Below are 17,640 nucleotides of genomic sequence, written 5' to 3'. Positions count from 1 at the left end.
CTCATGATTCTTTGGAATGTGGCTGGTGTGTTATTCATTCCAAAAGTCATCACTTGATTTTATCTCGCCCATTTGGGGTTACAGATGCAGAAACGTATTTTGCTTTCTCTGATAAAAGGACCTGCCAATTACCACACAGTCAGACCAACTTTGGGCTGCAACTGGCTTGTCCAACTCTCTCTGCACAGCCCTCAATTCCTGGTATTGGATATGAGTCTGCCTTTGTTACCGCGTTAACCTTCCAATAGTCCACGCAAAGTCATTGAGTCCCATCCGGTTTGGGAACTAATGCAATCGAGGAAATCCACTCGCTCTGATTCAGTTCAATGATTTCTTCGTTGTACATCGCCTCCCCCTCTTTCTGGACCTGTCTGGCTTTGAAAGAATGAAGCCGATAGGGATGATTTTTTATTGGAACAGTATTTCCACCTCATGCAGAATAGCACACCTCATTGTATTCTTTCATCTGTCCTCATGTTGCTGCAGCAATCCATTCAACTGCATTTTTTGCTCCTGAGACAGTTATTCACTCGCCTTTCCCAGCCCTCAAGGGCTTCGTCATTGTTTGACATATTTTGAGGCACATCAAACTCTACAACATCTGGATTTAATTCCTCATTCTGAGGGGCAGTAACTAACACGTGCTTACCCACTTCCTTCTGTCTATTGTAATAAGGTTTCAACATTTTTACATGAAATATTGAATGCAATTTTTTTTCTATCTGACATTTTTACCAGATAGTTTACCTGACTCAATTTATTTCTCAATTTGACAGGGACCACTAAACTTGGCTTTGAAGTGATCTCCTACCACTAGACAATAGACAATAGGTGCAGGAGGAGGCCATTCAGCCCTTCGAGCCTGCACCGCCATTCAATATGATCATGGCTGATCATTCCTAATCAGTATCCTGTTTCTGCTTTATCTCCATAACCCTTGATTCCACTATCCTTGAGAGCTCTGTCCAACTCTTTCTTAAATGAATCCAGAGACTGGGCCTCCACTGCCCTCTGGGGCAGAGCATTCCAGACAGCCACCACTCTCTGGGTGAAGAGGTTTCTCCTCACCTCTGTCCTAAACGGTCTACCCCGTATTTTTAAGCTGTGTCCTCTGGTTCGGCACTCACCCATCAGTGGAAACATGTTTCCTACTGCCAGATATTCCAATCCTTTCATAATCTTATGTGTCTCAATTGGATCCCTTCTCAGTCTTCTAAACTCAAGGGTATACAAGCCCCGTCGCTTCAGTCTTTCAGTGTAAGGTAATCCCGCCATTCCAGGAATTGACCTTATGAACCTACGCTGCACTCCCTCAATAGCCAGAATGTCTTTCCTCAAAGTTGGAGGCCAGAACTGCACACAGTACTCTAGGTGTGGTCGCTGCAGAAGCACCTCTTTGCTTCTATACTCAATTCCTCTTGTTATGAAGGCCAACATGCTATTAGCCTTCTTCACTACCTGCTGTACCTGCATGCTTGCCTTCATTTACTGGTGTACAAGAACACGCAGATCTCTCTGTACTGCCCCATTACCTAAAATGATTCCATTGAGATAGTAATCTGCCTTCCTGTTCTTGCCACCAAAGTGGATAACCATACATTTATCCACATTAAACTGCATCTGCCATGCATCTGCTCACTCACCTAACTTGTCCAGGTCACCCTGTAATCTCCTAACATCCTCATCACATTTCACCCTGCCACCCAGCTTTGTATCATCAGCAAATTTGCTAATGTTATTGCTAATACCATCTTCTATATCATTAACTAGTAAGAATATTAATACGTCATCCTCATGGGAAAACATCTGAATTACAGTGTGTTTATCTGCCACCTGCTTCATTCTATGCTGTGTCCTCTTCAGGTGCTACTTAGCGAACTCAGCTACATGACTTCATCGCTCCCTCACCTCCAATAAGTAATCCAAATGTGAGATCTCCGACTTTGATCCTGCCAATTTCTCTTTCCTTAATTTCAAAGCCCTCTCACTTCGTAGCTCAAAATTAAGTCAAGGCCAATAGACTAAATCAATTAGTTTGGGTCATCTCCATTGGTAAACAATACGTAAGGGATAGCGTTATCCCAAACGTACTGGTAATCCTGACAGTACGTAAAACAGGGCATTTGCTGACTGAACCTCAACTCCTTCATCTTCCTATTTACATTGTGCTTCGTGCTGTAACTTATGACAGTGGGATCTGGTTGCTACATAGTCTGGGAAAATACCAGGATAGTTCTGTTTTAACTCTTCAGTTTCTTGATCTGCTTTGGGCTTCTCCACAACAAGAGGTGTCACTCCCACCTTGGATCCTGCCAAATCATCTCCAAGAATAAACTGTATTCCTGGAACTGACAATCTGTCAGTCACTCCGACTGTAACTTTCTCAGTCTTGAGTTGGTACTCCAACTTGATCTTACAGAGGGGAATGCAAAATTTCTGTCCATCTGTCCCTCAAATTAGTGCACTCTCTCCGGTAACAGGTCAGAAAGAATGCAAATACGATCATCTCTTCCTATAAAAGACTGATTAGATCCTTTATCTCTCAATATTATAACGTCTTCCTCTTCTCCCCCTGTCCTTTCTGAGTAAACGTTACCCACAGAGGCGAAGTCAGGCACTAACTCTACATCCAGCCCCTACACTTTGATTTCACGTGTGCCACATTACCACAGTGAAAACATCGGAAGCCATTCACCTCCCTTTCATGATATTGGACTTCTGCTTTATTCTGTGGTAAACTATTACCAGTGTGCTCTACTCTTTGTTTTGTAATGTAGGATCACAATTTCCATCCCTCCTTTGTCGGAGGCTAAATTTCATCTTTTGCACCAAAGCATATTCATCTCCCATCTCTGCCGCTCTTCACACTTCTTGAGCTTTCTGTTCATCCAAGTGGATTCTTATCATCTCTGGAAGTGAGTTTTTAAACTCCTCCAGCAATATAATCTCCCCGAGAGCCGCAAAGGTCCAGTCTATTTTTAAGTCCCACAACCATCTATCATAATCACTCTGTTTAATACTTTCAAAATCAACATAAGTCTGACCTGGTTCCTTCTGTATGTTTCTGTCTGGGCACGTCTGATACCAATTCATAAGCACTTAAAATAGTCCCTTTGACCTCTTCATAATCTCTTGAAACTTCATCTGACAGCACTGCAAATACGTCACTGGATCTGCCTACCAGTTTAGTCTGAACGAGCATTGCCCACATGTTCTCTGACCACTCCATCTATCAAGCCAATTTCTCAAATGAAATAAAGAAGGCTTCAGCATCTTTCTCATCAAAATGTGGCAGTGTTTTAATATATTTATATACGACAATGCCTTCTCCTCCTCTCTCTTTCTATTTCCCTTTCTTTATCTTCTAACTCGATTTTCTTCCATTGTATTATGGGGTTTTCAAACTCTGCTGCACTTGTCTGTATTGCTGACGTGCGTAAGTGCTTGACTAACTCCCTTACTTTTCAGCTTTACTTGGGTACCTGGTTAAACACAATTCTAAAAGTACGGAGGGTTTTTTTTGTCTTTCTAAACTTTCTTAGTAAATTTGGGACTCATCTTCAAACCCCAGTAATCTGAAGAGTCATTTTCTCCCTTTTAATTTAACCAACCACAACTAATCAAAATTAAACAAATTGTCTCACCTCCGTTTTATTTAAATATCTTAACTGTTTAAATCTGCTGGGATCTTTTTTACCCCAAATCTATTCAATCTGTCCCAAATCTCAGACTGGATCTGTCTAAATCACAGTCTGAGCCCCCAAACTGTTATGACGCAGCAGTGAACCGTTCTGTTGATTAAACCAAATACCCAGAGAAGCTCATCTCGCTTCGCAATCTGTTAAAGTATGAGTGATAGAGAACTGCCAAATTTCATTACTTAAAGAAAAAATATTGATTTGTTCTTTAACACTAAAAGTCAACATTAAACAGCAACTATTTCCAACTCTGTTCTCTTTATCTCTTAGCTGGTTATTATCTGCCTCCAACTTTATAACAATATACGGTACCAATAAAAAGAAGTTATTAAAATGGCATCAACTTAATTTCAAAATCGCACATCGGCTTTTACCGTCAGGGCCTGTCTTATTTCGGCTGAGAGATCTCTCGGGGTCGTCTTCTGTCTTTTACTGTGAAGATGTCTCATATGAAAAAGGTGCCTTGGATAGAACGTATTTTGAATGGCAGTCACTCTTGATGGTAGTTTAATCTCGATAGCAGTTGACTTTCTATCTAACTTTCAAACTGTCTGCTTCTTTCCACCCCAAACATTGGATCATCTCATTGCTTCGAAATTTGCAAAAACAATAAATCCAAACTCGATTGGGTTTAAGTATCCTGGGGTAAAATTTAAACCAATTGGTTAGATTCGAATTGTTATCGAAACAACTCAGGTATCTAGTTCACATCCAAATGCTATATATTTGCAACTTTCCATTACACTCTGAGACTGCTAGCTAGTCATATGACAGATGCTTGTGAGCTCTCAGTGCAAAGCAGCATTCACTCTTTCTTAAAGGTATAGTAAACGACTTCAACTTCATAACACAGGGAAGGAAATCAAACGAGAATGTGTTACAACACAAAATGGAGGATCAATTTTAGAAGATCCTGAATTGAACACTCCTCAAATTAAATTGGATAAAGAAGAAGTTGTCCAAAATTGTGATAAATTACTGAGTTACCTTCAGAGGAAAATCGAGGTGACCTGAAAGAGTTATTGGTATCGCATGGGGAGATATGTGGAAATAAGTTCAGAAGTACAAACATAATTATGCATGATGAGGATATAAGCGATGCTGTGACAATAGGCATAGGCATAGCCCTCTAAAGTTGGCACCGGTTGCAAATAAGATTGAATGCATGCTCTTGGAAGACATATTCGAAGTGAGTTATAGAGATTGGAGCTCGCCCATCGTTCTGCTGCCAAACCTAGATGGCAACCAATGTTTATGTGTGGACAATATCAAGGTCAATGCAATCCCAAAGACTGATGCATATCCAATTACATGTTTGAACGACTGTGTTGAAAAGGTGGGACAAGGAACTTATATTTCTAAGTTGGACTTGTCCAAAAGAGCGAAATATGTGTTGCTGGAAAAGTGCAGCAGGTCAGGCAGCATCCAAGGAGCAGGAGAATCGACGTTTCGGGCATAAGCCCTTCTTCAGGAATGCTTATGCCCGAAACGTCGATTCGCCTGCTCCTTGGATGCTGCCTGACCTGCTGCGCTTTTCCAGCAACACATTTTTCAGCTCTGATCTCCAGCATCTGCAGTCCTCACTTTCTCCCAAAAGAGTGAAGACGATTCTGTTTTTGTAAAGCCGAATAGATTATATCAATTTACATTCATGCTATTTAGTATGAAAAATGCCCCAGCCACATTTCAGAAACTAACCAGTAAGGACATTCCAGATTACCCAATTGTGTCGTATATATTGGATGACCTGATGATTTTCATTCACACATGGAAGGAACATTTGCAACATTTATCAAAATTGTTTGATCGACTTCGGGGGACATGCTTTGTGATAAACCTGGCTAACCATACATTTGCCAAAGTGCAAGTCACTTTCTTGGGCAATGTTATTAGACGTGGACAGATGGCACCACGGAATGCAAACACAAAGATCATTCAGGAGTTTCCCATGCCATCGACAAAAACAGCCATGCTACAATTCCTGGAATGGAGTGGCTTTTATCAAACGTTCGTACCATATTTTAGCAGTGTGGCTGCTTCACTCACTGAATTACTAAAGAAAGACAAGAAGTTTCAGTGGATAGTGAACTGGCAGAAGTCATTTGACAGCCTGAAAGCTGTGTTAACCACTGCCACACCGAATTATGTGAAGCCATTCAAGGTGGCTATCAATGCAAGTGATGTGGGTGTCGGTGCTGTGCTTTGACAGGAAGATGACGAGAAGATCCAAAGACCTAAGGGGTATTTTTCCTGGGAATTGAGCATTCATCAGCAGAAACATTCGACAATTGAGAAGGAGACTTTGAGCTTGGTGTCAGTGTTACAACCTTCAATATTTATGTTATCAGTAACATAACTGAGACAATCATATATACTGATCATAACCCATTGAAGTTTGCGGAAAAATGTAAAGACAAAAACTTCCAGGCTGTTTAGATGGAGCTTGTTGTTATAACTATTTAATTTGAAAATTGTACATGTGGTAGGACGAGAAAATGTGATTGCCAATGCATTGTCAAGACTTGGATGAGAAGGGGAAGGATTCGATGGTGGTAGTAAAACAAGATGGAATGGAATTTAGATTACATGTTTGCAGATTTATAGTCAATGTGATGTATATTAATGTTGCAGTGTACAAACAATTGAAGATTATGGAGTTTAAAACTGAAGCCGTCTTTGGATATTGATGGTTCATTTTTTGAAGGGGGAGGTGTGATGATGCTGCTTCTTAAACAAGGTTATGTTGTCCTTGGTTTGTTTTCAGAGGTGTCGTAAACCCAGAAGTTACGGGAGGTCTGGTTTATATGGAATTTAGGGCCAATTTGATTATAGATAACAGATATTGCCTCAGGCGAAATGTTTTCAAGCGTTTACAAAGAACACTTGTCCAATGAAGAGGGAGTGGCCAGTTCTCCCACCTCAGCTTCGCTCTGGTTTGGTTTGGTTTTGAGGTTAGCAAGCAATCTGTGTGAGTGTACTGGTCAAAGAAACAGTTACAGTGGGCGGCACGGTGGCCCAGCGGTTAGCACTGCTGCCTCACAGCGCCGCAGACCCGGGTTCAATTCCCGCCTCAGGCGGCTGACTGTGTGTAGTTTGCACCTTCTCCCCGTGTCTGCGTGGGTTTCCTCCGAGTGCTCCGGTTTCCTCCCACAGTCCAAAAATGTGCAGGTCAGGTGAATTGGCCATGCTAAATTGCCCGTAGTGTTAGGTAAGGGGTAAATGTAGGGGTATGGGTGGGTTGTGCTTCGGCGGGTCGGTGTGGACTTGTTGGGCCGAAGGGCCTGTTTCCACACTGTAATGTAATCTAATCTAATCTTACATGGAAGAAGGTATTCCATGCTGTGTCTCCCTGCTGCCCCCTCCTCTCTCTCCCTCCTGTTAGATCTTGTGTTTGATTTTACCTTTTTCTTTCCTCAGGGATTTTCATGGTGTTCTCGCAAGGACTTGGAACAGCATGGTGAAGTTGCAAGAGATTTGATTGAGTTTTTAAATACATAAGTTATTCGATATTTTGTTCACTTTTGTTCGCGTTTCATTAGGGAAACTTGCAAATAACTCTTGTTTTTATAACAAAACTGTGTATTTAGGCCAGTGGCATCACTCTTGGAATATCCTTTCAAACCTGATTAAAACAAGTAGAAGAGCTAAGGTCTGGTCTACCTTCTTGAAACGTTTTGAGGGAGTCTGGCCTGGTCCATAACAATAGCTCCTTGCAATTGGTGTTGCCGGTAAATAGTAACGAAGGCATTCATTGGTCAGTGCGTTTAGGATTGACATGAGAAACCATGTTGCAGCTGTACACCACATTGGTGAGACCAATTTTGGAATAGTGCTTACAATTTTTGTTGCCCTGCTCCATGAAGTATGTTTTGCCCTGGAGCATTGGCGACTGATAGGTGACTTTATGGAGGTTTATAAAATCTTGAGGGGCATAGATAAGGTGAATAGCCAAGGGTTTTTTTTTCTCATTGTAAAGGAACCCAAAACTAGAGGCCATTGGTTTAAATTGAGAGGGGGAAGATTTAAAAAAGAACAGAGAGGCAACAGTTTCACAACCAGGCTGGTGTGTATATGGAACGAGCTGCTAAAGGAAGTGGTGGAGACCGGTACAATATAATGCTTGAAAGACATTTCGACAGCAACATGGATAGGAAGTGTTTAGAGGGATATGGGCCAAATGCGATCAATGGGGATAATTCTTTTTAGCATATCAGGTTGGTGTGGACCAATTGAACTGCGTGATTCTATGAGTCTACTTTCTTTGTTCTTGTGCCTGTCCTTGTCTCTGTGCCTGTGTATGTGGGTACTGGCAAAGTGCTCTACAATTCCAAATGAAGTGACCTAGTCGAAGGCAATTACAACAATGCACCTGAGCTCCAATGTGCCCTTGTGGTTCACCTCTACTGCCACCACAGGCACTGTATATGGAGGCAGGAAACCTCACAGATTAGCATCACAATTTTTTCCTCTGCCTCCTTCATTTCTCCACACTGACCCTGTTACAGGAATCAGTTCCTACTCTTATTCCCTTTGCTTTTATGCACCCCTTTATCATCCTTTTACCGAGCCTGAATCATTAAGCTTACCAACCACATGTCATAATGTGTGCTATGTTTTGGGGTCAAAATTCTCATGCAACTTCTTGCCCCATTCCAAACCAGCGCTACTAAATGTCTCATCAATTAGAACTATCCTTTCCAGTTAACCTGCTACGATCCCTATCCTCAAAAACCTGAGTAAAATGAATACACAACTGTCTTTCATATCCACTCGGATACTTCCCTATTGTTTACCTCGACCCATTTAAACCTTCTACTGGATGGCCCCTGTTATAACCCATTCGCAGTTAGTATAGCTTCGTTCATATCTTCTGATTGCCCTCCCCCTTCACACAGAGAAGTGCGTGAAGCAAACTGAATTGCAACGTTGACACACGTGTTAGCGTTCATTTTGCTTTTTCTCTACCATTAAGCCAATGTCGTTGCTGACAAGTGATTTCAAAAAAACACAGAAGGGTCTGCAGTGGGTGCAAAAGTGGAGATCCAATTTTCTCTCACTGCATAACAGTTGTATAGGTGATTGATTGCAAGTCCTCACATTCCATGTAACTAGTAGTCACTGGATCCATTCAGGCAAGGGGCCGATGCTGGGGATGCTGAGGGAATCATTGCTGCCTGAAAGGGAGATGGGGGTTTCCAAACATCACCAACTACTGCATAACACCGGCTTTCTTTTCGAGCTCTCCCCCAGTCCAGTCTGTAATCACCATCTCACTCAGACTGAACTCTCCCAAATACACACATCATTCCTTTCTGGAGAGACAGATGGGATTTTAGTTAATGAATCTCATAATGGCACTTCGAGTGATCAGCCAAAATGATCCTATTTTATCTGCCTGCTTGACACAAAACTTGGCCACCAGCCTGTAAGTTCATGCGTTTTTCATTCAGCTCTTTGACAGCATGTTGTACACTATCTGTTTCACTGTATGTGCTCCAGTGTTCTTGGTAATCCTTCTTACATGGAGTCAGAAACTGAACCGTGTGCAACACGTTTATCTGACTCCATTGCTCCTGTTCTGCCAGTTTTCCACATAACCTTGCCCTCTCTGCACGCAACTGCTCATTTTCTCCATGTAAACTTTCATTCTGTTCATAAGTTTTCTTATATCGAACAGCTTTCCCCTTAACTATTCCAATATTGAATTCAGGAACCAAGATGGAGGGCACGCCCCAGTCTGCATCAGTGGTGTTGAGGTGGAGATTGTCGAGTTCATCAGGTTCCCTGGTTAACAGATGGTCAAGAAATAGCAACAATGCTTTAATTCCTCAGGAGGCTAAGGAAATTCGGCATGTCTTTAAAGACTCTGACTAACTTTTATAGTAGTACTATGGAAAGTATACTTCCCGGATGCATCACGGTGTGAGTGGATAAAATGTGGTGCTGGACAAAATACAGCAGGAAAGGCAGAATCCAAGGAGCACGAGAGTCGACATTTCAGGAATGACCCTGCATCAGGATTTTGTAGGGAAAGGCGGCTGAGAAATAAATCGGTGGAAAGGGTAGTGCAAGGGCGCGACGTGGATGCAGATAGGAGGTGACTGTGATAGGTCGGTGGGAAGTGTGGAGTGGATAGGGTGAAGGAAAGGGGACGATAGGTCAGGTCAAGAGGGCAGTGCTCAGTTAGAGGGTTGGATCTGGGATGGGGTGGGGGTTGGGTGCATATAGAAACTGGCGAATTCAATGTTAATCCGTGTGGTTGTAGGCTCCCAAAGGTCATAAGATCTTCAGGTTAAAAAGTGGCAGCGTTCTCTCAAACAGATTGTCAACACAAAGAAAGCAATGTTAAGGGAGTTTCTCATGTTTAAACGGGAAATAGTTACAAAACATATTAATGTGCAAGGAAGTGCCTCATCTGGAAATTAGATACACAGAAATGACATATGGCCCACCATAGTGAGCAAAAGAAAGTAGATCCCGAGTCAGACTGGCTTCATCTATTTGACGTTGTTTAATGCATTACTCAGTCACATTGACGCTGTTTGATCTATTCCTCAGTCATATTGGTGCTGTTTCGTGCACTATTTAGTCATATTAATGCTTCTAACGTGCTGCTCAGTCACACCAGTGCTGCCAATTCATGGCTCAACTGCATTGACACAGTTTATTGCATTGTTCAGTAACATTGGCACGTTGTAATACACTGGTCAGTCGCTTGACACTGCTCAACAAGCTGTTCAGTCACATCCCGACTGTTTAATGCACTGATCTCACTTTGAGGTTGTTTTAAGCGCTACTCAGTCAGATTGTCGCTGCTTCGTGCACTGCTCATTCATATTGGAGCTGCGTATCTGTATTTCTGCTTAGCACCAAAATCTATTCAACGTTTTCTTCAAGATAGAGATGACTTGCAGAAATTCACTGACCTGACTGGCCTGCATTACTGATTTTCAGAATGTCCGAGCTACATATCATTGACTGGAAATCATGTACAACATATCCATGTTAGACTTCTGCTCTTCTTTTCAGAACACTCAGATGCGACCTACACTCCTGGCTCGACAAATTATTCCAAGCCAATCGCTCACAGACACAACACTACTTCACACATTTCTGGATTCTTGCTGAGTCGCGCAGTCTATGTGCCACAGGTCTACCCACTCCTGCATTTTAAGCTGGTTGCAGTGAAGGAAAGGTGATTTAGTTCCACGGAGAGGAACCTGCAGATGGTGATATTCACATGAATCCACTGCCTTTGTCCTTCCAGATAGTAACAATCGCTGGCGTGGGATTGACTTCGATGGAGCCACAGTGAATTCCTGCAGCAGATCCTATGGAAGGAATACAACCCTATCGCTGAGCATCGATGATGAATTGGTATTAATTAAGTGGTATAAATCCATAATGTGGACCCGAGCACCTTCTTCGGACTGTCTGTTCTGCTGTGTTTTAATTACCGCAATCCATTGCACATTCGACTCATTCCAAGGATCTCATGATCTCTTTCCTTCCATCCATTCCTCTAATTTCAGATGTGGACTTGTCTGTCTCTTTGTATTCATTATTTAAGGCTCAAAGTTGAGACAGTTGCTCTGAGTTACACTGCCTGTTTCTGTGAGCAGATCAACACAAACTTCACAAGTTTGCTTTACAATTATTTCTGTCCAAGTCAGTGGTAGCTAACATTAGGATTAAACGTGTGAGTCACATTTCTCCTCTGTTCGAACTTCTCACTGCACTAAATTGTTATCACTGTTTGCAAGATATGCTTTAACTGTCAACATATTGATACATCCTTTGTTTATCTAATGTGGGGAGCACAAACTCAGGCAGCATTTATTGACCACCATAAGCAACCACATGCAACAAAGCGATTTGTCGTGAATTCATTGAACAGACATCACTATGGACTTTAATTGTACATGCCTACACCTAGGAAGAAAAGCAGAATGCCTCTCTCAAAATATGAATGTAATTTAATGATAGTTTCATGGAAATTATTGCACTGACTCTTAAATCCATGCATATCCAATGATTTTGATTTAATTCGAGAAAGTGCTTTGCTGGGATTTGGACATAGATTCTCAAAGAATTAGCCTGGAACTTCAGAACATTGGCCAGGTGATATATCAGGTGATATATCAGTAAGATGTTGGAGAAATGGGAGGCAAATCATAATCAAAATTTCATAGGACATTATTTGTTATGAAGCTGAAGGAGACGAATTAAAACGGGTTTAGGATTGAATAACAGTTGAACAAATTGGACTCAAAGTTACCCAGAAAAGAACTGCAATTGAACAAGTGGCTGTCTGTAAAGATTAGACTTTCAAGCGCTCTCCAATTATTGCCATAAGAGGGACAAATCAATGCCAAACTTTTGTTTGAAGGAATACGGAGAATTAAGTGAAGCAGAAACAGGACACTCAAGACAACAGTCAGGCTGATATTGCAATTTTAAATCAGGCTAAACGAGTCAGACTGTGGTGGAAATATTAGTAGGATCAAATAGATATCATGAGAAACCACTGTCACTTACCATGCAAGGGAAATCTAAGTATTGCATGGAATATGAAAAGGTAATTGAGTGGCAAACAGGGACTTGGCTATAATGGTCAACCAAACAGAGTATATACACATGGAGAGAAAGACTAGGGCTGAGACACAGTCAGGGCTCCTAAAATCTGTTTTCGCCTGACAAACAACTGGCAATTATATAATTGATAAAGATCAAGCAGTTGTCTTTCTGCAAGAATTATGCATTCTCAAACAGGAGGGATTGGAAATGCATCTTGTTAGATAGTCTATCTCGCACCAGGACTAGGGTGATCTGGAGTTGATGACTGTGCAGGTAATGGCCCTCATCCACTACAATACTGTCGTGGCACCAAGAGACTGTCTGTCAGTGTCAGTGTTCAGATTTCTTCGGGGTTCATTGTTTCCTGTAATGCTTCTAACTGACTGGGGACATCAGATGTATGAAGGGACACATCCAGAAATGAATAACGAAATGAGAACAATATCACATTCGTGAACTGTTAATGATTAGATTACTTACAGTGTGGAAACAGGTCCTTTGGCCCAACAAGTCCACACCGACCCTCCGAAGAGCAACCCACCCAGACCCACTCCACTGCATTTATCCCTTCACCTAACACCACGGACAATTTAGCAAGGCCCATTCACCCAACCAGCACATTTTTGGACTGTGGGAGGAAACCGGAGCACCCGGAGGAAACCCACACAGACACTGGGAGAGTGTGCAAACTCCACACAGACAGTTGCCTGAGGCAGGAATTGAACGCGGGTCTCTGGCACTGTGAGGCAGCAGTGCTAACCACGGTGCCACCATATCACCCATATCATTTAATATTTGAAAGAATATTTAAACAAATTAAACAGACTTGAATTTATTCAACACTCAGTAAAACATCAAAGAATACTGATGTACTGTTGTTTGGAAATCTGAATTGTAGCATCACATTACTCTGTTAATAAACAGGCCATTGCCGATGGATATCTTTCGGAATGCAAACACCAAAAACAAAAGTGAGTAGAAAAGTCCCAGACTGAATTTCATCAGGTTGTAGATATTTGTGTCAAAATGAAGACATTACCTTGGGGATAAAGTAATCAGACAATCGCATTTGTGTCAATTCTCATTATCTCTCCAGACCTCTACTGTATATGTACAGTTACAATCATCTACACTTACAGGACTGTGTCTTGTGAGCAGATTTTATCTGAACTTTCTTAAACCGAATTCCTTGACTTCAAAGCAATGAGAACAACAATAATTACTCAGATAGAAAAACTATATTACCCTATTCTTGCCATTTTTGGTGTGCCTGGTAAGTCAGTTAATGGATGTTTTGTCGTCACTATTCTCTGTGAACGTTTATCCTTACACTGATCATTTGTGATTGTGATATTTTATCGTTCTGATCTAATTACTGTCTATATCGATCAGTAAAAGGTATAGCATAATTCAACAGAGAAATAAAATTCATGTGATCACAGACATAGAATTTCTCTAAATGTACAACAGCGTCACTGAAACTCAATTCATGGCATCATCACTGGATGTACAATTAGAGGGCTGGAGGGCTAAGCTGACATCCACAGCTATTCGATCATTCACCACTCATGTTTTCTATTAAGCATTTTCCTACCTGTTGTGCTGATGCTGCTCCTTTAACAGGGTTATGTTGTCCAATTTTTTCAGCGTGATCGTAAAAGACACAGATTCTGAAAAGTCATGGCTTGAATGGCTTTCTGGGCCAGTTTGATTATAGCGAACAGACACTGCCTCTGGAAAAAGCCTGTTTTAAATATAACTTGTACAATGACAGGGGAGTGGCCAGTTCTCCCAGCTCAGCTTATTCTGGTTCGGTTTGTTTTTTGGCAGTCCGGCTATTCACTAAAGCCAGTCAGGGATTTTTATCTTATATACTCAACATTAAATCAAATTTCCTCGCCTCATTGTAATGAAATGTATTCATTTGATCGTCACTGACATGCAAAACGTTTTTTTTTTCACTTTCATTGAATACTCTTGTGAGAATATGAATCACTGCAGTGCATGCTTTTGAGTAGCCCAGATTCTGATTACAATGGAAATTGTAATGTTTTTGACATTGTAATAGTGAGTGAACGTCAAAATGCTTGCACTTTCCCATCATCAGCAGTCTGGCGTCGAATGTCTGAATTATGTTTTTTTTTTCTGTCATGGGTTTTCTGCTGTAGCCTTTCTTGGTACTAAAAGCCATGGGCATGCATGTAAGATACCCTCTGAAACTTCAAATGGCATTTCCTGCATTATAACTTGCACATTGTATCAGTTGGTGCCACTGTGACACAGTGACGGAGGGGACAATGTTAAAACCAATGGCGAAGATGGCAATCAAGCAATGCTGTTGTGGATGGCATCAAGTTTCCTGAGCGGTGTTGACGCTGCCATCTAATAAAGAATGAACATTGAGTCACATTCCTGAGTTTTACTGGGCAGATGGTTCGAACTCTTCTTTTAATTCATTTACAGGCTATGAGCATCGCTGGCCAAGCCAGCATTCATTTCCAATCCTTAATTGGGTACTGTGCTGCTAACGAGCAAATCACATTGTTGTGAGTCTGAGGTCAGGTGTTGGCCAGGTACAACAAGCTGTTTCCTTCCTTAAAGGGCTTTATTGAAACACGTGGGTTTTTCCAACAACGACTTCATGGTGAATATTAGACGCTGGCACATAGGAGCAGCACAGTATCTCAGTGACTAGAACTGATGCCTCAAAGTATCAGGGACCTCTGTTCATTTCCAAACTCGGGCGACTGTCTGTGTGGAGCTTGCACAATTTCCTCATGTCTGCTTGAGTTTCTTTCAAGTATTCCATTTTCCTCCCACAGTCCAACATGTGCAGGTTAGGTGGATTGGCCTGCTACATTGCTCATACTGTGCAGAGATAGTGTACAGGCTAGTTGGATTCGCCAAGATAAATTCAGCATTGCAGGGAGTGGGTGGGTCTGGGAGGGTGGGGGGATTGCTCTCAATCTTCTGAGGTCAGCATGGACTCAATTGGGCAAATGGCTTGCTTCCACAAAGTAGGGATTCTATGATCTAAACTCCAAATTTTCATTTTAACTGAATTCAACTTCCAACATCTGCCCGTCGGATTCGAACTATGCCCCCAGGACATTCTCTGGATCTCTGGATTAATAGACTAGCAACAATGCCAGTAGGCTATCACCTATCCTATTGTGGCTCATAAAGAGATTTCCCAGGTCCCATTTGCTCTGATTCCTGCTTTTGGCTGTGAGTGCACATCTGGGCGAATTCCACATCCTCCACAGGAGACTAGTGCAGAATGTAACAATATGCATAGATCCAGGTTAGTTAAAAATCAGAAGAATATGTCTGAACTTGTTGATTAATTTAGTAATCGCTCAAGTGATGAGCGATATGATGTAAATCAACAAATATGCATCTAGCATTGCATTTTCACAATGCAGAGAAGTAAGTAAATTGCAGTCAGGAGATTCGCATTGATTTCAAATACAAACACATCCTAAATAACGTAAAATGCATCTGTTATGAATGTGAATTTCTAAGTTCAGAGCTGCAGCATTTTTTCCAAATATCTAATGAGATTTTCAAACTATATTTATGTCCATTCGATTGACTTCTTTTTATTCCTCCAATTCCACTTACTGCACGTTCTCCCTCTCCCTCTCCCTCTCATTCATTTGCAGCCAACATGGTAACTATCGTGATCCTCTTGCGAGGAAAGTGCGGCATTTCCAAATGCATCTCAGTTTATCTGACGCCCATGGCAGTGGCGGATCTAATGTGCCTCGTGTTTGATGTCATCCTCTTTGAGCTCCACGGAATTTATTACCCTGATTCATTCTTAGATTACACAGCCATCTGCAGAATGAATTTCTTCTTACTTTTCACCTCTGTGGAATGTTCTGTATGGTTAACTGTTGTTTTCACCTTTGACCGATATGTTGCCATTTGTTGCCAAAAGCTAAGAACACAATATTGCACAGAAAGAACTGCAAAGGTCGTTGTAGCAACAATCTGGGGGCTGAGCATTTTGGAAAATATACCAAGATATTTTGTGAGTGAACCTCAGGTGATCATTGACAATATTGCGTGGTTCTGCATTGTGAAAGCAAATCGCTATACTGAACTGATATGGATCTCATACTTATGGATTGATATCATCTTCCTAACTTTTATTCCATTTCTCTTGGTTCTGCTGTTTAATGGTCTAACCATCAAACACATTTTACTGACAAGTCGGATCAGGAAGGCTCTTCGGGGCAGTGATAATGACTCAGAATTGTAGAACAGAAAGAAATCCATTGTGTTACTGCTGCTCATATCTGCAAATTTTATCCTGTTGTGGATGGTCATTCTTATTCATTTTATTTGTGCACAAATAACCGAAGTTGAATTCTTGCAGACAAACTACACCAACCCTTTCGCCATCCTGGAACAGGCTGGACATATGCTACAGGATTTGAGTTCCTGCACAAACACCATAATCTATATAGCCTCCCAGGCTAAGTTCAGGGAGGACATAAAGATATTGTTTAAATATCCTCTGACTTTACTTTTGAAGGTACGGAAATAGGTGAAATAGCTTGGGACAAGCAGAAAGAAAGTTCATGCTCAATTCCTTCCTAGACATTGAAAATGAACAACAGCAACTCAGCCACCTTTCATCCAGGAATCATGAGACACATTCCCATTGCAGGAACTGTCCACAGTATATCTTCTTAAGACGTAGCCTATTGACTATTTCCTACTTACCTCGTATTAATACATTCAATTTCTCTGGGCATTCTGCAGGACTGCACTTGTGCCTTGCACAGTTAAGCATTCTTGTTTTTTTCCCACAGTATCCAAATCCGCTGAATATTCTGGATATTCCCAGAATTAAGTATACATTATCTCCATGAGAGGGGAAAACAAACCTGCTGTGAAAATTTTGCTGAACACTCTCGAGAAACACCTTTCCCTCACAGCTCTGTATGCTTCATTACCTCAAACTATATTCGTAGAAGCAAAGACCTACACTCAAATCACTATCATACCACTTTGCAAATGTGTCTGCTCATATCTTTCCCATTAGTTTATTGCCCACAGAGGACTCAAAACATTATAACTGTCCCATTTCTGTTACACTGCTTAAACCAAGTACTTCACCTTACAATACTGTGCATTAAATTCCATCTGCTGCCCATTCCATCAGCTTGCCTATATCCTTTTGAAGATGGATTCTGTCTTCCTCACAGTTTACAATACTTCCAGCTCGTGTGCAGTCTGAACGCTTTAAAACTGTATCCTGTACAAGAATATCTGATATCTCAGGAAAAACAAGCTTCCCAAAACTGGCATAATGTGAATACCACAAAGTTCCACGTCCTTAAACACTTATTAA

The 17,640-nt window shown here is 41.4% G+C and overlaps 1 protein-coding gene across 1 annotated transcript; it reads left to right on the top strand.

Moving 5' to 3' along the window:
- The first annotated feature begins 15,945 nt into the window (after nt 1-15,945).
- LOC122547455 (G protein-coupled receptor 15-like) lies at nt 15,946-16,542 on the top strand. The gene has a single exon (XM_043686077.2). The coding sequence runs from the start codon at nt 15,946-15,948 to the stop codon at nt 16,540-16,542; it is 597 nt and encodes a 198-aa protein (XP_043542012.2).
- Nucleotides 16,543-17,640: the final 1,098 nt, after the last annotated feature.

Source organism: Chiloscyllium plagiosum, unplaced genomic scaffold (assembly GCF_037043375.1).
Source record: "Chiloscyllium plagiosum isolate Xiang-an unplaced genomic scaffold, Cpla_swu_hap1 HiC_scaffold_35, whole genome shotgun sequence".
In the NCBI taxonomy this organism is placed as follows: Eukaryota; Metazoa; Chordata; class Chondrichthyes; order Orectolobiformes; family Hemiscylliidae; genus Chiloscyllium; species Chiloscyllium plagiosum.
Note: the sequence above shows the minus strand (reverse complement) of the source record. Positions and strands in the feature narration are given on the sequence as shown.